The sequence below is a fragment of the Mauremys mutica genome, chromosome 1, assembly GCF_020497125.1.
Source record: "Mauremys mutica isolate MM-2020 ecotype Southern chromosome 1, ASM2049712v1, whole genome shotgun sequence".
Lineage (NCBI taxonomy): Eukaryota > Metazoa > Chordata > Testudines > Geoemydidae > Mauremys > Mauremys mutica.
Window position 1 is genome coordinate 80,222,274 of NC_059072.1, and position 23,805 is coordinate 80,246,078.

The window sequence follows — 23,805 nt, forward strand, 5'->3', positions numbered from 1 at the left end:
TGTATATGGAGGTTCAGATGTCAAGGCCTTGAGCTCAGACACCCTCCTGGCTGAAGTTATCAAGACCAGGGATGCCACCTTCCATGAAAGGTAGAGGAGTGATCCTGTTGCTTCCCCACCCCCCTTTGAGCCCTTAGCATTATCTTGGAAAGCACCAGGTTAAGGTCCCATGCAGGTATTGGATTTCGAACTTGAGGGTATAACCTATCTAGTCCCTTGAGAAAGCGGCCCATCATCGGACTAGCAAAGATTGATCGACCGTCAATCCCTGGACCGAACGCAGAGATCACTGTCAGGTGAACCTTTAAAGATGACTCTGCCAGACCTAGCTGTTTCAACAACTGTTTTAGTTTGAAGTCCCTCTTTTTTAGTCCTTGGTCAGAATCCCTTGCAAATCCTGCACCGGTCTGTCTGATGGGACTTCAAACAGGATTTGTGGGGATCGCCTTTTGGCATAGGTTTATGGCAGGTCCTGCACGGCTTGAACCCTTGGGACCAAGGCATGCCCCGGTCCCAGGGAAGAGAAAACATGATGGAGGGGGGAGGGAAACCCACAAACAGAAACTTAACTAACTACAGCTAAACTACTATAAAAACACTAATTCTAATCTAACTATTTACAGGTTTCAACAATAGTGACCACTAGGGGAAAATTTGCTGAAGCAAGAGAAGAGAAACGCCCAACGACTGTCACGGGCAGTAAGAAGGAACTGAAGAGATGGCAGGTTGGCAGGGTGCCATGAAGGCACGACTCCAGGGGGTGCCTGAACCAACTTGATGGGTATCGCTAGGGGAAAAACCTTCCGAGGACTGTGCATGCGGCGCGCACCCACCTACTTGGAATCAACATGAGCAGGCACTCAAAAAAGAACAGCATCTTAGAATGGGAAATGTTGGACAACCTTAATAACAGGTCGTGTTACCAGCCCCACCAATAAAAATTCCACCGACATAGAGTTTTCTGGGTAAAAGTATTTGAGACTTCTTACCCACCTCTCCCTCTCTCTAGGGGTAAAAACTCTCAAATGAACCAAGTAATTCAAGGTTACATAATGCTGTCTGAACTGTAATTTCAACTCAAAATCCTCCTGCTGACACAATCCTCTGATTCAAACTTAATTCCAGAGCTGCAAATTATGTCCTTATTATGTAACTTATCTCATGACAGCTCGTAGAAACTACCTTGGTAATTTCAGTTACCAAGAAGTTTTAAACTGAAGCTACAAGTTGATCCAAAGCAAATGGCTAACACCAAGGGAACCAATTTTCTTCCTGCTGTAATTACATTGAATGGAACTATGCCAATGATATGCCATGTGAACGTGAACAGAATCAAGATTTCTACCGCATACCAGGCAGTAATCAACACAAAGAGAGATTTGCAAGCACAGTATTTTGATGCTGTCTCTCACTTTTACAGCGTTTGGCAGGCCTGTTGTTTATACAACATTAATACTGAATTGACGCTTTTGGGAAACTCCACCCACCAAGGATCAGGAAAGCTTCTTGATATGCCCAACAAGGTAGCAGCCAACTGCACGACTGAAAGCTCCAAAATATTTTCAGAGGAAAGGGATGGGAGAGAAGACTTGGTGAAAACAGAGAGGGGAAGAGATAAGCAGTGAATTGGTAGACTGAGAATAGGACACACAGCAGGGAATCAGATAAAGGATTGGTAGGCAGGGAAGCAGAGGCTGTGTTTGGGAAGAATAAGAACTATGATCTTATAGATTATGTAGAGTGACTAACTATGATGAATACAGACTAATCCGGTTGGGTGGGCCTGCTTGATGGACAGTCTATCTTTCTGATGAAGCAGTTCTCCTGAATAAGAAAATGCCAATCTAAAAAGTGGTGGTTAAAATACAAGACTAAAAATGATATTCACTGCAAGCTTCTACATTGTTTGGTAACTACTGTGCTAAAAAAACAGAGCTTAAATTGTCACAGCCACTCAGCACCGGCCAAATCATCCCCATTAAGTGCATTTAAGACACCAAAAGTGGAGGTGCAAATAAGTGGGTAGAATTTACACCCTGATGGGCAGACATGGTTGGCTGAAGCAGGAAAAACAATCAACTGTAGGGTGTTAGAAACTGAGAGATGGGGAACTAGTGTAAGGGGCTGAACTGGGATGGCTGTCTGAAGCCTGACCCATCAGTGGATAGCAAAGTAATATGTTTCCATTGATCTCCTACATCTCATTTTCCTATCCACACAAGAGTGCAGAGCACAAATTGCAGAGAATGCCCCCCGCCTCCAAAGAAAAAAATCAGAAAATTAAATACTAAATAAACCTCACTAAGAAGAGCATTTCAGGCTCGCACATGGGCCTCTCTGACTAACTGAAGACATGGAGGTCAAAACTGGCAGAAATGACAGGGCAGTAAATTAACTGGCCACAATTGCAGACATCAGGGAGTTCATCTCTGAATTTAAGGCCCTGAGAAAGAATCTGATGTCCACGATTCTAGCAGAAAAGCAGGAAGTTACTGACTTGGGAAGATCACGTCACTGTTCTAGAAAATGGCCTACTAGAAACAAGTGAGAGAGACAGAGCTGCTGGAGCAGAGAAAAAGGGAGATGCATCTTAAATTAGATGATGTAGAACAGGGATCGGCAACCTTTGGCATGTGGTCCGCCAGGGTAAGCACCCTGGCAGGCTGTGCCGGTTTTTTTACCTGCTGCGTCTGCAGGTTTGGCCAATCATGGCTCCCATTGGCCATGGTTTGCCACTCCAGGCCAATGGGGGCTACGGGAAGCGGCACAGGCTGAGGGATGTGCTGGTGCTGCTTCCCGCTGTCCCCATTGGCCTGGAGCAGTGAAGTGCGGCCAGTGGGAGCTGTGATCGGCCGAACCTGCGGATGCGGCAGGTAAACAAACTGTCCTGGCCCACCAGGGTGCTTACCCTGGAAGGCTGCATGCCAAAGGTTGTCGATCCCTGATGTAGAAAATAGAAAGAGGAGAAGCAATATCAGAATTAAGAGACTGCCTGAGAATACTGAAGGATAAAACCAGATCTTGTACAAAAAACTTTTATTTGCAGAAATGATCACACCCAAAGAGATGAAGAACTAATCTCTCATTTGCTAGTAGCTTCTAGGCTACTGACAGTTATTCCAATGAAAAGCTGCCCAAAATTAGATAAATGATTTTTAAAAATATAGAAAGTTATTATAGAAAAACAAATTAATCAATTTTGTATCTAGCAAAATAGAGAGATGACAAATAGATACTTAAATATTTTGTTACCATTTATTCACTATTCAGACAAAATACATTTGTCTGCAGGGGATGGGGGTGGACCCACCAGTTCTATTTTTTGGAATTTTAATGTTTGACAGACATGTTTGGTTTGATTAATATGAGTTGAGTCAATATTTTAATTTAATTTAATAAAATCACCAGAAACAACATGTCCTGAGTGGTGTAAAGAAGCTCACTCTTCAGTATGGTAAATAATCTGCTAAACAGAGAGATTTGATGATTATATTACAACCTATTTCTCTAAACCAAATTGTAAACTCTGTGTTGTAACGGTTAACGTTTTATTTCTGATGTTTACATGGCAATGATTTGTCAGCCTGTTAGAACTTCCTAAATAGTTGCATATAGAAAAAGAAATTATAAGCTAGTCAGTGGGTCAGTGATCATTTTATCCTGATCAATAGTTTGTTCTATGTAGGATCTTTCAAATTCTATAAGTAATTGGGTTTATATTCTCCTTCTCTGGCCCTGCCAAATCTATTAAGTAGAAGAATACGCATTCCTGGGTATTTCCCTTCTAAACTGCATGTTGACCTCTCAGATACTCAAAATACAGAGCAAAGGCACAATTCTCCACCTTGAAATTCCTACCGTAGCCACTATTTGACACAAGAAAAGAGGAATAAATCTCAGAGTGTAAATTATACATGTATAATTTATAATTGCTGAGCAGCGCAGTCTTCAGAGCATTTTTCTTTCTTAATAAAATCAGGGCAAAATTACTGACATTTCATTTGTTATAATTTTTAATTGCACTGGAAAAGCCTTATATGTCTGCATGTCTTCCTAAAGTGAATCCAGGAGGCTGTAGAACAACATATTTGTTCAAGTTAAGGGCCCAATCCTGCATGCTCTCCATTCAGTTCAGCAGAAGTTCCATGAGCCAAGAGCTTTTAGGACCTAAATCAGTTAACTATGAAGCAAAAAACCAAAGACTGTTTGTTATGTAGATATCAATAAAGAAAATAGGAATTTAAGTTCAACTTATAAATCTGTCTTTAATTTACCTTATGGAAAAGTTAGTCTTCAATTGCTATTAATTTTGTTGAGTTCGGAGAACGTAGTGCTCAGTATGATGGCAGACTCAACAAAATATTTAAGTATGCAGGTAACTTTAAGAATGCAAATAGTCCCATTGACTTCAATGGAACCATTCCTTCAATGAGACTACTTGTGCCAAAAGTTACTTACTTGTGTAAGTACCTCGTTGAATCAGGGTTATAATATATTAGCAATAGCCAGAATAGAGCATAACAAGTGCTGCCCAAGCTTCTCCAATGAATCTCACTGCTGTCCTGTAATACTGTGCCTATTCCAAGGCTAGACCTTTTGCTGAGTAGATAGCAAAAGTCATGCCAAAGCATGTGGTGTTTTTGTGATGCAGATAAATAGGCACCAGTTACTGGACTGAGGGCACCAAGTGTGGTTAATTGTACTTAAATCTGTATTCCATTATCCCACCGTTGTTTACATTTACTGTTTAACTACAGATTACTGCAAGTGCAAAACTCTCTGGGGAACTGTGAATTTACCAGGATAAGTGTTTGCAACAAATAAAAAACTAAGGGCTAAATTCTGAGCATAGCAACAACACTGTAAATATAGTGTAGCTCAATTTAACTTTAATTGAATTACTCTAGATGTACTATGGTGTAACTGAATGCTGAATTTGGTCATAAATTAGGAATTTATCCATCTTAAATTGCCCTCTTTCAAATCACTTTATTTATGTTCTAACCCAAACCCTGGGCTCTGTGCTCACAACATATATTTTAGGGTAAAAAATAAAACAATGATTAAAAAGCTCCTAATGTGTTAGACAGGTGCTCTCATGAGGAAGAAATGCTGCCTGGAGTATTTTGTCCTTTTCATCTCCCACGTATTGCATCTTTAATGTTTCGTTTTCCAAAATGTGCAAGATGAAGGTAACATGAAGCAGCAGGCCTTTTGCATGTGACTATTCTGGATTTCACCTACTTTTAAAAAAATCAGGCGGAAGGTTTGATAGCTTTGAACATCACATAATTCTATCGCTGACACAGTTGTTTGTAAAGCCCTAATAAATAATGGCCCCTGCAAGCACGCTCTGCTTCTAAATGATTAATCTTATCCCAGACCTTGATATTCAATACAGGTGTAGGAATAAACACCGTAAGCCTTTGGGTTCCATCATCAGGGCCTGGAAAGGCTTCAGTGAAATTCTATAGTACAGAGACAGGCAAGTTCCTGCTACTTTCCCTTTGTTCTAAAGTTTTATCTCTCTGAAAGGAATAGGGATTTCCTCTGGGGATTAGAAGTAGGAAGCAACCTGAGATAGAGGTCATTACAAGACAAAGCACGAAAGGATGAAAAAAGTGACTATATAACAGAATTCTTTTTCCCCCCCTTGTCTTGGCAATTACTACCTCTTCGACAGCTGAACGGGAGAAGCTGCTGCATTTGTTTTAACCAAGTCTGTAAATCCTTGTTGCTCCTAGGACTCTCAATTGGGATTTTTTTTCAAGAAAGTGATCTGAGAAATTTAGCACAGCTGAGGATGTTTTGTTGAATAAGAGCCTGATCCAAAGGCTCTGGACACTGAGATCAGCAGGAGTTTTTCCATTGATTTGAATAGGCTCTGGGTCAGGCTCAAAGATCCTTTTCTTTTCCCACCCATACCATGATGTTATACCTCCTACCCAACCCCATCTCTCCTTTTGCTGATAAGGGCAGGAACTGAAAGGAGGTTGAGAGAAGAGATTTAATTTAATTTTACAATGTAGAGGCAGTAAAGCACAAAGATGAAAATGAACCATTTTCTGATTATTTATAACACACCTGTAATGTGCATTTATGAATATGTTAAAGGCCCCTTATCTAGTACTGCCCATGGAACTGCTAACTTCCATGGCAGAATAATCTGAATAATGGCAGAAAAAGTCATTTTGTGTTATATTAGCTGCATCAATGCTAAGTACCATAGCTCATCAATATATGGTTAAATAAAAGAAAGCCTTGTGTCTTTATTATTAAAAAGACACTAAAATAACAGCAACTACATTAATGTGTCATGAACCTGCCTTGTAACACTGAGTAGTAAATGTAGCTTATTTACCATTCACTGAACTGGCTTGGGAACAAATTTTCCAGCTTAATTTTAAAATCTACAATCAAATCAATATTGTACTTAGAGAGCAACTTTTGATACACAGATAAAGGGTATTGTGACTCACTTCCTAGAACAGGTGCAATACCACAACAAATGCAATCTACATTCCTTGCAAAGAAAAATACCTTTATGTGCTTTTTCCAATTAACAGTTGCCTTTAATTTTCCCACAAAGCAAGGGCTTCTATTGTATTATGCATCTGAAGCATGAAAAATTCCCGGAGGGGACACTCTGACAAATACATGGTGTTCCTGGATCCAATGCACAAGAACGCATTCTTTAACCATTTGGGGCAAAGAGTCCAGAATTTCTCTACTTCACAAAGCTTGCAAGTACATAGAGTAGAAATGAGCAATGATAGTCTTGGGGCTAGATTCTGATCTCACACCATTGTATTCAAAGAGGTGTGTGAAAGACAATGATCAGATCAATGGCAAGGTCTCTGTAATAGAATATTTAAGAAGGAAGTTCTGCCTGCTTATATGGACAGTAAAAGTCCCACAGCACTTTTTTCTTTTTTTTCCCCAGATGTCCTTAATCAAATTCCTCCTCCTTTCATTCCATTGTGACCTGCTCAGGTTAGTTGCCGATCACCTCTCCAGAGATAGCTGTATTTCAGGAGACTGTGCTGAGTGCATAAATTATTATAATTGAGCTATTTAGTGCCAGATGATGCTCTCCCATGAAAAATCACAAGAAGTAAAATTTCACAGGGAAACTCTAAGAGCTAAACATTCAGAGTTTGTGACTAATCATCATGTCAGAAAAGTGAGGAGTTGCCAGACTGCAGAGGGGTAAAGAGACCTGACCTTTCTATTAGTGGGTGGATTGAGCCAATAGCAGTTTGTAAACTCAACCAACACTTTTCTCCTGGGTTTGTTAGTTTCTTCAGAATTTACACTTTCATTGTAAAAGTTTCTAGTTTTAAAGATTATGAATGTGAAACGTGCAGTGTTGGCCTTAATGAGTCTGCAACTAAGCACAATCAATCCCTAAGAGATGTGGGAGTATCTCAGGTACCTTCATCTCGAGAAATTGTAGCTCTGAAGCCCAAGGATGATAATTGATACATTGACAATCGTGTTGAGTAAGTACTCAGGTGCCTTGGAGGAAGAAACTGCTCTGGGTCAATATAATATCCGACATCATATAACGTTTTAGGAATCAGGTTTGCCAGGAGTAGAGCTGGGTGAAAGATTTCTGGTGAATAATAAATTAGCCAAAAATGCATTTTGGGGGCCATTGAAACTATTCGGGTTCAATTCAGCGAATAATTAAGGCAAAAACTAAATGGAAAAACTGTTTAAACAAAAAGCCAGAATTGTTCATTTTGCCCATTTCTAAATGAAATGCATGGAGCATTTTGAAACTAAACATTCAATTTTGACCATTTAGAAACTAGGTATTTGACTTCATTTCAGAATGTTGTTTTCATTTAGAAATGTAGCTTTTTTTAAAAATGACCAAAAATGAAACATGCCTCCCCCAAAACCCCATTCGTTTTGGGTCAAATAAAATGTATTTTTTTTCCTTTTCGGTGAGAAAAACTGAAAAGTCAGAAGCAAACCAATTTTTTTTCCAGATGTTTTTAGTTCATCCCCTGAACCAAATTTTTCAGCAGCTCTAGTCAAGAGAAAAGGCACAGTACGTTTTATTCATGGCATGAACAGTTACTTCAGTCTGAATTTGCTGTGGTATCTAGAAACATCTAGTTCACATTAAGCATGGTTAGAAGCTTAAGATAGGCTGTAACATAGTCACTTGGTGATGCTTCACAGGGGTGATGCACCTTGCTACCATCTGCTTTTAGCATGAGAGAGCCTTCTCTGTGCCTGCCAAGAGTCAGCTCTCAGACAACCCTGGCCACAGGCAGCACAAATACTCCCCTCTCAGCCCCTGCAGGCCACACTGTCCCTTTACAGGCAAGTAATAGGTATACATCAACCTCTGAGCCCTTGAAGCATCCCACTGGAGTGCCCAGCCCCTAGCCCACTGCCCACTCACAGAACTCTGATCCACTGCTCCCAAAGAAATAGTACCGGGGCAGCTCTATGTATTTTGCCGCCCCAAGCATGGCAGTCAGGTGGCTTTCGGCGGCATGCCTACGGGAGGTCCACTGGTAACGTGGATTTGGCAGCATGCCTGCAGGAGGTCCTCTGGTCCCGCACCTTCAGCGTCCCTGTTGCCCAATTGCCACCGAAGCCGCGGGGCTACCGGACCTCCTGCAGGCATTCCGCCAAAGTCAGCCTGACTGCTGCCTTCATGGCGACCGACAGGCTGTCCCCTGCGGCTTGCTGCCCCAGGCACGCACTTGGTGCGCTGGTGCCTGGAGCCACCCCTGAATAGTACACACCAGCTGACTAGTTTTAACTCTGAATCACCAGTCTGCTTAACACTCAGAACTTAGATATATTTATAGTGAAAACAAGAATAAGTTTATTATCGAAGAACAGAGATTCAAATGATAGTTAAGTAAGAATATTGGAAACAAGTCATAACATGCTTTCTGGAGCCTAAATTTAAACTCACTAGACATTCCGCCGTTTCCTACAGAATCGCTTACCCCAAGTCCTTTTCCAAACGTTTTCAGCAAGGGTGGCTGACATCCCCCTTTCATAAGATCAAGTCCAATGGCAGCTTGTCCTCACAGATGGAAGGATGCCAGAGCATCTCTCTGCATCCCCAAATACACTAGCCCAGCCCTTTGATGTTCATCTGAAAATAAGGTACCTGTTTCCTCCCGCTATTTACCTTTTCCTGTTAATTTCATTCTGACATTTCCATAACTTCTTCGTAAGCATTTGACTCACTATGAGGGTGACCAGATGTCCCATTTTTATAGGGACGGTCCCATTTTTTGGGACTTTTTCTTATATAGGCGCCTATTACCCCCCACCCCCATCCCATTTTTTCAAAGTTGCTATCTGGTCACCCTGCTTACTATGCTAATAAACTTCTTATGTGAGACATAGAATACACAGAGGTCCACTCAGGAGATAACTGTCTCCTACCTCCTGCCTGAAGTAGTTTTTCTCCAGGCATGGTACCTTTGAGTGACCCAACTTTAGCTACAAAGCCCAGAGAACATAATTTTCAGCATATATACATAACTTCTTATATATTTTCCATACATACACCTTGCAAGGACTATGATGACTAATGACACAGGCTTTCATTAGAAACCTTACATGACTTTTTTTTGTGAATCCAGGGGATCCCAGCATCCTTATGTAAGCCTGTGCTCTCTGCCAATAGGCATCAAAAGGTCCTTAGGTCACGCACTTCCATACTAAAACTCCTTCTTTTTGTGCACTTGTTATTTGATATCTATTCTTGTACCCTCTTTACTTCCTCTAAAGTAACATGATTAACTTTAAAATAACATGTAACTGATCAATATATTTTGAAATATTTTTCAAAGTCACTTCATTAGTCAATTACAGTTTATTCCAATCCTGAATGTATTTGGCTGTTTTTTTCCCCCCCAAGACAAACTGCTAACATGACTCACTCCAGCAAGATTATATTGCGGTCTCAGAGAGATGCAACTTGGACTTGGCAACCTCAGCATTGCTAGTGACCAGTGATTCTGCTGGTTCCAGCATTGACACAGGCTTTCTAATTATCTTGACTGTTGCTTAAGGAATCATTCCCCCCCCCCTTTTTTTTTTCTCCTGGGTCAATAGGAATCTAGGAATCTCCAGTATTTAAGTAGTATTATTATTTTTGTGGACACCCAAAGGTGTGCTAAATGTTTCCTATAATGAAAAGAAGGCATGATTCCTGCCCACAGGAGTTTACAAATTTAAATTTGACATACCAACGGCGAAACACGTAGTTCCTAAAGATAGTTTAAAGAAACTTTTATCTAACTTTCAAACTTGTGTTGGGATTACAAATACGTAGACAATATTTAAGGCAAACTAGCAATTTACAGCATCTCTGTCAACTTGGATACAGTTGCGTTCTGCCTCTTTTTAGGGAAATGTAACCACCTCTCTTCCTGTATCTGACAATGCAATTGACTTAGTTAGTCATAGTATTGTGAAATTTGTAGCTTGACCGCTGTTTTTCAAATTCTTGTTTTTGTCTGTCTTCCCAGTGATAATGTTACTGTGACCGTAAGCAGAAGTGAAATTAACTTTGCCAAACAGTTTATCAGTGCACTAAACTTCTGAGGAGCCATTAGGCAGTTTAAAATGGACACTTCAATGATTTATTTCACTTGAATCTGCAATTAAGCCATTTTTGCTCAATTTATACACAACTACTGTTAGGCCAATATGTCATTTCATATATTTCAGTGTTAGGAATAAGAGCTCTTGCTCTCCGCACAATTTGCCTAAATAGTTGTATTTTTTAAGGCCTCTACTATTAAAACATCATCCATTATAACTTCAGTTCTTAGTGATCCCTCAAAGATCTGTGTAATTACTCTTTGAAATACCCCGAGCAGAACTAATGCTAAACAGCAATCTCCTCACAGATGTCGACATTTCTATGGCTGGTTTGGATCTGTGCCGGCACAGTCTCTTCTCCCCACAGGCCAGGAGAGCCAATATCTTCTGTCTACTCCAGGCAGGAGCATGTAGCCAGCGCGGTAAGCCGGGCAGTACACTCAATAATGGAGGGCTGCTAGGTCTGCTTGCCAGGCCAGGCAAAGGAATTTCAAAAATTCACAGGGCTTTACAAGGGGGCGGGGGCGCTTCTGCACTCTGTGACCCTGGGTAGTGGAGTTCACAATGGTGACCAGAGCAGTCAGTGTGGGGCATTGAAAGACAGCTACTGGAAGACAGTTAGGGTCGATATAAGTAATACAGTGTCTACACTCGCACTGCATAGGCCTAAGTACATCGACTGTGGCTCTACACCAGGGGCGGGCAAACTTTTTGGCCCGAGTGCCACATCGGGTTTCCAAAATTGAATGGAAGGCTGGTTAGTTTGCCCACCTCTGCTCTACGCTGCTTGGGGAGGTGGTGCTACTATGTTGGCCTAACAGGGCGCTTACATCAGTGGGAGACCAATTTAAGTGTAGACACATGCATGACTAGGTCGACATAAGATGCCTTGTATCAACCTAACATTGTAGTGTAGACCAGGCCTAAGGTAAGAGATTGTTGAGGTGGGGGGAAAAGAACTCTCTTGCAGACACTGATTAGGTCTATCCACCAAGCTAGGGAGGCTAACGGATGACCTCATACATGCACTAACATGTCTATGTGGTACCTTCTTGGAGAAAACAACTCTGCTACACAGTACACCCTCTGAAACACAGGGTGTACTGAACTATGTAGGTGCATGCTGCCATATGCCCCAGAAGCCTTAAAAAGTTTCTCACCATGACGAGGGGATAAGCCTTTAAGTCTAGAATGAAGGTTTCCATTGCACAAAGCCTTGCCTGAGGTAGTAAGGCCCTGGCCATTGTCGAGTCCAGGAGCCTCCAATAAATTAGATTTTCTATATCAGAGACAGGACTTATCTAGGTTGATCAGCAGGCCAAGTGCATCAATTGGATCAGATTATGCTTATGCTGGACATCACCTGTGACCTGAATCAACCTCTTATCAGCCAGTTGTCTAGGTAAGGAAAGACATGGACCCCTCACCTCCAGAGGAACGCTGCTACTGTTGACATACACTTTGTAAATATATAAAGGGCAGCTAAGAGATCAAAGGGAAGGGTCGTGAACAAACAATGGCGAATGCTGAGATGAATCTCAAACTTTCTGTGGTTCTGATGAATTGCCACTGAAAGTAAGCATCCTTTAAGTCAAGAACAGCATACCAGTCCCCTCACTCCAGGGAAGTAATAATGGAGGCTGGAAAGACCATCAGGAATTTTGATTTTTTTAGGAAGTTGTTTAACTCCCTTAGATCTAAAATAGGCTTGAGACCCCATTTTGCTTTCAGGATCAGAAAGTATTGGGAGTAAAAGCCCTTTCCCTGGAACAAAGGAGGGACCTCTTCCATAGGTCCTACCAGGAGAAGCGATTGTATTTCTTGCAGTAACACTGCCTCATGGGAGAGGTTGCTGAAGAGGGAGGGGAATGGGAGGCAGGTAGAAATAAATTGGAGTGTATATCTCACTTCCACCATGCTTACAACCCACTGATCTGTTGTGATGTGGGTCCCAAGCACAATGGAAGTGGGACAGGTGGTTTGCAAAAATTGGAAAAGAAAAAGATGGCACTCTACGAACTGGTAGTGAGCTCTTGGAAGATGCCACTTGTGTAGATGACCACCAGTGGCTGCTGAAGCAGAGGGTGCTGGTGGGCATCTTTCATAATCTCTGCTCTTTCTCCTTGGCAGGTCCTGGGCTCGAGGGGCAAAGCCTGGGAAATGCTGGGACCGATGAGGACAGAATGTCTTCCACTTCAAATGCCCAGGGATTTCAGTGTTGCGCTAGTCTTTGGGACTATGCAGAGTTTCATGAGTCTTTTCTGAAAGAGCAAAGGCCCTTCAAAAGGGAGGTCCTGGATGGTCTGCTGAATATCTCTGGAGGGAGGCCAGAAGAGAGTAATCAGGACAGCTCTTCATCGTGATGGCAAAAGGGCATGCTGCGAGCTACAGAATCTGCTGTATTCAGCCAGGCCTTCAGAGCTGTTCTGGAAACCAACTTGTACTCCTTTATTAATGTTTGGAACTCCTGTTTAATCTCATCTGGGAGCCTGTCTTTGAACTCTGAAACCATATCCCACGGGGTGAAATCATAGTGCCCCAGCAAAGCATGCTGATTTGCAATACAAAGCTGTAATCTGTCTATGGAATAAAGCCTCCGCCCAAACAAGTCCAGCCTCTTAGCCCATTTATTTTTAGGGGTTGATGCCTAGTGCCCCTGTCTTCCTTTCTCATTGGCTGCAGCTTCTACAAGGGAGCCTGGAAAGGGTAATTATATAGGAGTTTGAACCTTTGATGGGGGACATAGTACCTTCTCGCCACTCTTTTTGCAGTCTGACAGGGAAGCTGGGGTCTGCCTGAGGACCTTGGTAGGCTCTAAAATAGCATCATTAATAGGGAGAGCTATTCTCTCTGGGGCTGCAGATGCCAATATGTCCACCAACCTGTGGGTTTTTTTCTGGAGTTTCTTTGGGTGGATGTCAGGGGTGATAGCCATCTTCCTCATCCTGATAAGTCTTAAATCATCAGGAGGTAGAGAAATCGTTTCTAGCACAATTGTCTCATTGGGGGATGAGGAAGTGGATGTCAATGGTACTGGGAGCCAGTCCAGTTCCTGCTCCTCTTGTGGCTGCTCGTGAGAGAGATCCTGAATCTGTTCAGTGCCAGGCTCATTACGCTAGGGTACTTGTGGCATTGATGCTCCCGATGGCCAGTAGATGGAGCCAGGTGCGGTGGCTATGGGGACACACTTGATTGAGGGGAGAATCTCTTAGGTTCCAAAAGGGACATTGGTACAGCCCCAGTCCCCAACTGTGTGTCCCCCAAGGTACCATGCTAGTACTGAGGCTGAAAACAGGGCAGGCAGGTGGTATATGGTGGGACTGGCTAGGTTGGGACACATGGGATCCCACTTCAGCATCCGAGGAAGAAGCTTATTCCTTGTGACCATGGCAATAGTGTAACCATCAGGACTAGTGAAGAAGGTTCAGACTCTGAAGAAAGGGGAGCTGGGGAGATCATCTGTGGCTTTCCCTTAGACAACACCACCTTCATTGGTGTCCTAATGGCCAAATCAGTTAGAACTGCCTGGTGTGGAGGTGAAGCCGCTGATGTTGGTACCTTGGGCACCGGTGCTGGGTAAGACTAACTGCTGGTGATGGCAGCACTGAGAGGTTTAACAAGTCTCTCATAGCCTCAAATGCCTGAGGAAAACAGTCTCTTGGTGCTGGTAATGCTGGAGGTGTGCTACTAACCAACGCCAAGGTTGTTGGTACCTGGACCATGGTAGATGGCTCAGGACATAGCCACGATTCCAGCAGCAGATATTTCAATCTAGCTGCCCTGTCTTTTTTGGAGTGGGTATTATAGCCCTTACAAATGTCTCATGTGAGCTCCCCCAAGGCAACTGGAGTGAGGGTCACTATCAAGCATTGCCTTACCACAATACTGGCAGGGCTTGAAACATGAAGAGTGTGGCATATCTCTGGTACTGGAGCTGGTATCCAGACTAGGTGACGGACCCACACAAACAAAACATTTTTTTACACTAACCAATTACTAAAACTATACAACAGGTACTATTTACAGATTTCATTAGTGACTTACAGAAGCAAGGAAAGGGCGCTCCAACAACCATCTCAGGCAGTAGGAAGGAACTAAGGGGATCGGGGGGAAGTTCAGCCCTTTATGTCTGCACATGAGGTAGAAAACACCAGAGGGTGCTCGTGCCACCCCAATGGGACTGCTCAGGGAAAGACTCTTCAAGAACTGCACACCTACAGTGGAATGGACATCTGCAATCACTCAAAGAACAACAAAATTATTCTGTTGATAAGGTTGATTTTTATTTTTAATAAAGGATAGCTCATTAGGAGAAAATAGCAACTGCATGAGATTTAAAGGGCTACATTTCTAAGGGCTTATCTACATGATGGGATAATAAATCCTCGGGAGGTGATTTCCTATTTCAAACAGCACTTTGTTAAAGTGTACTCTAGGGAACCTTTAGTGTACACCAGCAGGGTCTACATGGACCAATTAATGTGAAACACATTAGTGTACTTCAGAAATCACACCTTGTAGTGAGCATTGCTGCTCTGTGTAGACAAGCCCCTAATCCTCTCAATCAAATGAGGAAAACTCAGTGTTAAGGAAGAATGTGAAAATATTAAAATATAATAAGCAAAGTACATTGATCTAAAAGCTAGCATTTATGTAGCCACACATTGTACAGTGGTATAAATAATTGCATAATCCAAGGTAAGATCTATCTTAAACTTATAGATACGACTGCAACAATGACTTTCATTATGGAAGACATTTTATAAGTCTGCACCCAGACAACCAAATTGAAAGGCTAGTTCCCTATGAAATATCTCTTCCCCAACAACAAGTACAGTTCAAGACCAAAATGTAAATATGTGATCTGATTAGTTATATATATCGATCGACCAAATTCACAGATTATTATGCATCACAGATTCCGGTGATACATGGTCAGAAATGGGTGATCATGACAGAGTTTTAAATAACAATGTTTGAGACATGTTGTTTGCCCCTTTGACCCCAGTTCTGCAATCAAATCTCCACGGGTGTGCCCTTGTGCTCAAGCAGAGCTCTAGTGATTTCAGTGCAGCTCAATGCAGGAAAAGGGGTTCAGCTATACCAGTGGTCTCCAACCTTTTTACACCCAAGATCATTTTTTGAATGTAAGGGCAACCCAGGATGTACCCTGCTCCTTCCCTGATGTCCCACCCCTTCCCCGAAGCTCCGGCCTGCTCACTACATCCACCCCTCCCTCCATTGCTCATTCTCCCCACTCTCACTCACTTTCACAGGGATGGGGCAGGGGTTCAGGAGTGGGTGCAGGCTCTGGGCTGGTGCCAAGGGGTTCGCAGTGTGGGAGGGGGCTCCAGGCTGAACCTTGGGCAGGGGTTGGGGTGCAGGAGGGGGTGAGGGATGCAAGCTCTGGGAGGGAGTATGGGTGCTGGAGGGGGCTCCGGGCTGGGGCAGAGGCTTGGGGTGCAGGAGTGTAATAAAAAAATCTGCTTACCCTTAGAAAAACGGAATTCCCTAAAATCCCCCTGAAATTTCTTCGGAGTTGGGCAGGTCTTATCACTTCTCTATGTGTACAATTTCTACCTGCTGTTCTTTAGGCAACTTCATTTTAAGTAAGTCTCACTTAGGTTGAAAAAGCTGCCTTACCTCCTTTCACAATAAATGCCTTCCATCTAAAATTGCATAGTTTGTTGTTCAGTGCTTTTAAAAAAGTTTCTAGGCCTGGAAAAATATTTAAGTATAGGCTGCCAACTGGTGGAATGTAATGAGGATGAAAGGTTGAGAGCTAACAAACAAAATAAAAGTGAAATCCTCACTCTATGGATGTCAAAGAGTCACCCAAAATGTGTATTATAACTGTATTAATCTTCTGCTAAACTACATTTTATTAAATATGTTAACCAAACGTTAGTTTCCCACTGTGATTTTTAAAATATACTGCATGTGCCTTTTCACTTTTTTCTCCTTACAGCAATAGGTTAAATAAGAGACAAAATTTCCTTTTTGCTTATTGTGAGATTAAATAAGGCATCATCATTTATTAGTTCCCTGAGAATGTATGAAACATATTCAGCAGTACAGATCAAATACATTTGTACTTTTTATTCTCCTTGCCTGGCTTGAAGTAACATTTTGTGTTGATTTTCTAAGCATTCTTTCAGTTTATCTTCGGTCAAAGTCAGTCGCTGCTCCAGGATTGAAATAGTCTGCAAGAAGAGAACAGTAGTGTATTTTTTACATATTTCTGCAATATCATAAATGTGCACAATGCTTTACACACAAAAACAATGGCTTGTACTGAATAACAGAAAATACTATGGCTGCAATACTGGCTTCAGATAGTCTACCATTTAAACCCAAAATTAATACTATGCCTTTTTAACTAAGAAGATTGTCAAAAGGCATAAACCTGCCTCAACAAAACTTACTGGAAGGTACTGTATCCCTGGATAATTATTCATCTACACAAGCTTTAATATAAATAAAATAAAATATCCATTAATGGAACATATTGTTTGGGTCTCCAGCTACAAAAACAAGTACCGCAGAAACAACCAAAAAAAGAGTCTTATTTTTTTTAAGTACTAAATAAAAGGCATCCTCCAAGAATTCATTTTATTTCTAGAAAGGTAACTTTCTAGACAGTTCTGCTTTAATCTACATTATTCCACAATTAACTGATAGCCCTTTTGATTCTTCTGATAAATTAAGCATTTTCTCTCTGCATTTCTTTCACTACATTTATCTGACTACCCCATTTCAATTAGGCAGACTTTGAATAAATTACCAAGCAAAGTGCAATACCTTAAATATAAATTGGCTGGAGCTGAGTTACTGAGAGGAAATGTTGAGAATTTTCAACTGAATCAGAAGCCATTGATTAATGCTGGTATTTGCTCTGTCTCACACTGATTATTAGAATTATGCCAGTGCCTGGACTCCACCTTGATACCTAGAACCTGGAGCCCTCAGGCTGAAAATGTCTATACTCCTGGAACTACCAAAAGATGGGGATGCTCTTCTCTTAACTGTTCTGCCTTTCTTACCTTGTTCATCCTCTGCCAGAGCATGATTGCTGAAATTGGAATCTAACACTCTCTAGTCAACAGCAGGCTTCTGGTAAATCAACATTAGCAGTTACTACTGAAAAATACCAATTTCCCCAGCCAAAGAGTTAAAAATATAACAATAGCCTTTCAAAGTTTTAAAATGCTATTGGCAGTTGCATAACAAGAAAAAGCTTTTTACAGAAACTTCTATGTTGACTTTAATGAATTTAATTCATATGGCCAACATTTCATAAGATTGAAAGAATTCAGCAGGGCTCTAATCATCTGTAAAGTCAGCCCACACAACATTTTAATACTTCGGGTTATGAGCGTTGCTCCAGGTTTTTTACCCAGTAATGAGGGAATTACCATATTAATTAAGGAAGCATTGCATACTCACTAAAGTCAAAACATCCAGCTGCTCCACAATGTGCTCTAAAGCATTACCCAGAGCTGGCGAGATGCCTATGCGCTTGTCCACGGTACACACAGCTGGTTCAACCTCATCCTCCAGCCTCCTTCTTGAGCTTGTGGGTGAGAACAAAGCAGGACGATACCGCAGATCTTCACTGCTCATATCATCTTTGAATGGGGAAATTCCATTTGAAGAGCCAGTTGTCCTTGACTTCATTCAGTTGGAATCAAAGGGAAAGGAAGGTATAAAGATCTACTTTTTTATGCTTCAAAAATATATTGGCACATACATAAGCACATACAAAAGGGTCAGTTTTGCTTTCTGTATAAGGTCCAATTTTATATCACATCCATTCATTCTCACTAAGGAGAGAATTTTGGCTGTGGCAGATATATGAGGGAACAAAAGTTCACAGTATATGGAGAAAATTCAGCAATCCTCACAGATGATGTCAACACCAACTACTATATGTTGGGTACATATGACTGAGGGATTAAGAGGTTTTACTACTGGAGATTAAAGTCAATGTAAATCTTTCTTTAATAAAAGAGAAAGGTATCCTATACAATGGAAAACAGCCATAGATAGTTTTTAGTTACTCATTCAGCTACATTTTCCTGGGAAACTGACTTCCCCAAAGAACAAGAGGAGGAAAAGGTTGAAAGGGTACACACAACCTGAAGTCAAGGGAGAGAGAGGAGATTAAACTAATAAACAACGCTGATATATGAGCATTGCCTCAAGATCACAGTGACAGTATCAGTTCCTTTCATGCTGCTTTATTTCTGTTTTTCTTTGCACCCTCAGGAGTCCTAATGGCACTCTCGTGCGAGGAGAGGCTGTGAAGTCAGCAGTCACCAGATGGTCACTCACATCAACTTTACCTGGCTCTATCAAGATGCCAAGGGTCACATTCTTTTAATGCCTCAGATATCTTCCCTCTAAATAAACTAATGTTAGCAGCCACAATTTGTTTTCTTACACAAATTAGCCTTGTAATATCCAGTAGATTACAAAAGAAAACAGAATACACGAGAAGTTAAAATTGGAATGGTCTCTCTAAAGGTTCTTTAAGTCTTGTAAAACGACCCAATAAGCTTAGCAATGGAAAGATAAAATTCTGAAATTTTACCTATCTAATCCTCCAAAATACTAATGATTTAAACCTGGATATATTTTCAAATTAGAGAATCGTAAAATACATCTTAATTAATAAAAAATCCTTCTCAGCACCAACATAACTTTCTAGAACTTAAATCGCTGAATTGATTTAGTGTCCAATTTTCAAAGCTGGGGTGCTAGGTGTTGATTTAGGCAAATCAATCAGTAGTTAGCTAAAAATTGGATCTAAATCCCATTGAAATCAAAAGTTGTCTTTACACGGACTTCCATAGGAATAGGACCGGAACAGTAAATGCATAAAATAAATAAATAAAAGAGAGAGATTAGGCATTTAAATAGAGATTTAGGTGCCCAAATGTTAAGCACCAGAGTCTGAAAATCTGGCATTTGGAATGTAGTTTATTTTAAAGTTGTTTGCCAGTCAAGACCTTGTCTGCAAAGCTTGAACCTGCAGCAATTTCTTGCATGTCAATGTTTATAAACTCAGGAGAGAGAGTTTATAAAGGATACACTGTACTGAACTTTCAGTATAGCGTTGCTAGCTGCTGCTATCAGATAATCCATAACATTTATACGCATCAACACTGTATATTCAAGAATATAGTATTCTAGTTGTAGGGAAGGGATGGAGTGGGGGCAGGAAGAGGCAAGAGTCTGGGGGAAGGGGTAGAGTGGGGTCAGGACCTGGGGCAGAGCTCGGGGGTTTTAGCCCCCCCGCCTCCACCGGCACATTAGAAAGTTGGTGCTGTTGACTTTATGTATTTTTAGACATGTAAGAAGAAAATGGGGCTGTTGCAGCTTGAGAATTGTTGTGGCAGAAGGGGTACTGTTCATATCTTGCCTCTGTAGCTTTGGGTATGTGGAATGTCCTTCCTCCAGATCATAAAAGTACCTCAAACTCACTAAGATGTTTTTAGTTTTTTAGGATCCTTAGGAAATAAGATTAATAAGGCTCTTCTGCATGTGTGCCAGCCTACCAACTGGAAAAGTTCTCCAAAATTGGTTAATGGAGAAAAACAAGAAAAAAAAATTGTGCTGCTATATACCAAAAATCATTCTCGTCTTACAACCTATTAATATATCAGAAGAAATTTGATTCTCAGGTTTAATTATAACAGGAAACTGCAAGAATGTTATTTTTTTTCTGATAATATTTTTGAAAAGCAAATTCATTTTCTTGCTCCATGAGTAATACATCTTTTTGTGAGATAAAAATGAAAAGATTATAAATGTGGTTAAGCAATACAGAACACAATCCTGGTCTTTTCTGAATGCTTACTGCTTTATAAATCAAGTTTTCTGATAAGCTATTAAAATGATTGCCAAGTAGTTCAAAACAAAACACACACACATTCATTTTTTGGGGGCGGGGAATGGAGAATTCCTAAGAATATTAGACACTGACAAGTCTACCCTAAACCTGTGGTTCTCAAACATACTTGATCGTGCCCCCCTTCTTTGTGTCTGTAGTGGTTAACGCCCCCCGGCCCCGCACTACACAAGTACATATACCGATTTAATAAAACAGGCAACTCTTAGTAAATATTAAAAACAGTAAGGCATTGATTCAAACCGAGCCATCTAAGTATAGAGTAATATACATTTTAAGTGAGATCATACTTGCATCACAATGCTGTTACCAGTGTGACGGGTGCACCTGTTTTTTGGAGCACAGCAATTCCATACTGGGTAGTGCTTGAGAAAGCTATCCAGAGATCCCCTTCTACCTTCAATTAAATATCCACACTGCATCGTAGGAAACGGATTAATGTACAGATGGCAATGACTCTGTATAATGCTATGCAACGCTTAACAGAAATCCATCAAAACACACAGCGTCATCTAGAGTCAAATGCACAGCGCAACCGAGGACTTGATGTATCTGGAAGAATCAGCTTAGCTAGTTATTCATTGCTGTGAGGAAAATGTGTGCAGTATATTTCCTCCCCCTAATACATTCCACTCTGCCTGCCCCAGTTTGAGAATCTCTGCCCTAAACAGTGACCTACTTGGTAGCTGAGGTTTCCTGTTAGTCTCGGTGCTGATACAACCGATGTATTTTTGAATTTCTGCAGACTGTAAGTAAATCAGACAGAAATTTCATTATCAACTCCTACAACTTTTGTTACTAAATCCAATACAAATGTATCCTTAAAACTCCAGGGAGAAAAATCTGTCAACTTGAATAAGCAGCATGAGGAAATAAATAAAATTTTTTTTTGTTGATTTAACAACAGAAAAATGCTCTAACATTCTAGAACATTAGCAGTTGAACGGGCAGTGGAGAGTGTTTTGCAGCTAGGTACATCAGGCGGAAAGTCTTATATTATCTTAGTGTCTTGAGTAGGACCCCTGGGACACTGATATTGTCTGCAAAGACTTCAGGACATGACATGGCAGGGAAGGGCTACATAAATAAGGGGGAGACAAAGAAACTTAATAGTTGTCAAACTTGAAAGGACCAAATACCTTCAATGCAAAAACAAACCATGCAGAGGAAAGCCACAAACATAAGACAAACCAGTGTTCTAAAGAAAAAATTATTTATCGTAAATTGTGCCCAAAGAATCTGTAACTTAGTTATAAACAAGGAAAGAGCACTGGTTAAGGTTTAAAAATTCAGTCAGATAATTTATGAGTATGACTACGTACTTAACGATTAATGGCATTAAAGACATCTAGATATGTTTCTATCAAAATATGGCCCACATTAGATGGTATAAGAGCAGCAATCTTCTTCACTTCAGTGAAGGAGCCATAACTGTAGAAATGAGAACTCTTACCTAATTTTCCATTTGCAGCTTCTCTCCACATTCATTACTCATGGGCCAATGATTCCCACCTGTGGAATTTGGAGGCAGTCCCATGTAGCTGGAAGCTCCAGGACTAGGCCACCAAAAGAGTTCTTCCACAGCCAAAGAAACACTCCAGCAATCAATTATTAGATTAAAACAACTTGATCTAATATATTAAATTAACCTTAAGGCACCATATGTCTGTCTCCTTTTAGAGAAAAATTTCAATGTATATTCTGGTCATTTACCAAACTGCCAGGGTGGGTTGAATCCAGAGAGAAGTGCTAGCAGAAAGGAAATTATCGTGTAAGATATTTCTCATTTGGTTGCACAGCTTCTCTACTCATTCATTATTCACGGAAAGTAGCAAGCGAATGCCAGAAGGAGGAAAAGGATAAACAGAGTTTAATTATTCCAGAAGAATAATAGGAAGGAACGGGAGCTCCCGCACCGATAAAGCAAGATCTTTATAAATTAAGACGTTACATGGAAATCAACGGATGCTTTCTGCAGAGGAACTGAAACTTACTTTGCAAAACTTTCTGAGACGAGGTTCATATACTTTTCCACCCAGTGCCTCTGATGGACTTCTCTGAATAGTTTCCCAGAAGCCTAACATGCCAACTGTATCCTTTATGTGAACTGTCTTGAAAGGTAACAAATTCTTCTCTAACCAGGACATTATTTCCTATGCCACAGAGAAGCTATGACCTATGCTTACTCCCTAGTTTTCAAACCATTGTATGGGTTCTTCCACTTTTACTGTTGGATCTGGTATTGGTTACTGTCAGAGAAAAGATATTGGACTAGATGGACCAGGGATTTGACCCTGTATGGCCGTGTTTGCAGATTTTGATGTTTATTTATTTTTTTTAAAAAGACATCCCGACAGAGGTGTGTAATGAACTAAAACGATGTGTACTATAAGGATGGAAAATTGTCTTGAAAGCACGTTTCCTTCCACAGTGAGTATGTAAGGGTCTACAGTGGAAGCTGGGTTGGCGTTCAGCATGTTGTTTGTAGTTATCTACCCACAAAGGACATGTCTAACTGCATTTAAAAACCCACAGGTGGCCCATGCCAGCTGACTTAGGCTTGCAGGGCTCAGGCTAAGGGGCTGTTCAAATGTGGTGTAGATGTTTGGGATCGGGCTGGAGCCTGAGCTCTGGGACTCTGAGAGGTGGGAGGATCCCAGTGAGCCTGAATGTCTACAGCACAATTAAATAGCCTTTTAGCCCAAGCCCCTTAGCCCAAATCAGCTGGCACAGGCCAGCCGAGGATGTCTAATTGCAGTACAGACATACCCAAAGAGGCATTTGGATGTTATCTGAGAATATCTAATTTTGCACTGAATCAAGTGCATTGTTCTATGTCCTAAGAAGGATTTTCAGTAGTCGCATTTTGAGAAACCCACTGAGGAGATGAAGCTGATGCATAGCACCAGCAATCCTAGCCACTGGAAATAATTGACTACTGATGACACTTCAGGAAATGACTAACGCAATGAAGTTTTAGATTTTAGCAAATCTTTACCATTATGGTAAGATTACAGCCAGAACCATGTCTGATTTTACCTTAGGATGAACAATTCTCTGCACTGGGATCAGAAGCTTCTCTTGATTTTGAAGTGGTGGTGGTTATGAATCTTTTCCAGCAGCAATTCCTTTATGAAGAGGTCTGCTTCTTTGGACATGGTACTGATTTGCACGTTGTCAGTGCATGGGTATAGGTGCGTAATGTGTGATCTATGCTCTGCTGTGACTACAACCAGCCTCTTAAAATTCTGGGGGCAGAGGTGGATCAAAAGGAAGAATCTTGAATAGGAATTGTGAGC

The 23,805-nt window shown here is 41.1% G+C and overlaps 1 protein-coding gene across 4 annotated transcripts in view; it reads right to left on the minus strand.

The window, feature by feature from the left end:
- POC1B (POC1 centriolar protein B) overlaps positions 1-23,805 on the minus strand; it is a 148,919-nt gene that overhangs the window by 25,297 nt on the left and 99,817 nt on the right. For 2 of the 4 annotated variants that reach the window (XM_044980371.1, XM_044980361.1), the window contains 2 exons: positions 18,040-18,264; positions 15,965-16,796 (listed from right to left, as the gene is read on the minus strand). The exons of 1 other annotated variant lie outside the window; for it this stretch is intronic. In XM_044980371.1, the coding sequence (XP_044836306.1) occupies positions 16,692-16,796; positions 18,040-18,264 (330 nt within the window). In that variant the 3' untranslated portion in view covers positions 15,965-16,691. Of the gene's footprint in view, positions 1-15,964; positions 16,797-18,039; positions 18,265-21,185; positions 21,253-23,805 lie in introns of those variants that run through there. One more of the 4 variants, XM_044980387.1, reaches the window with a different exon arrangement.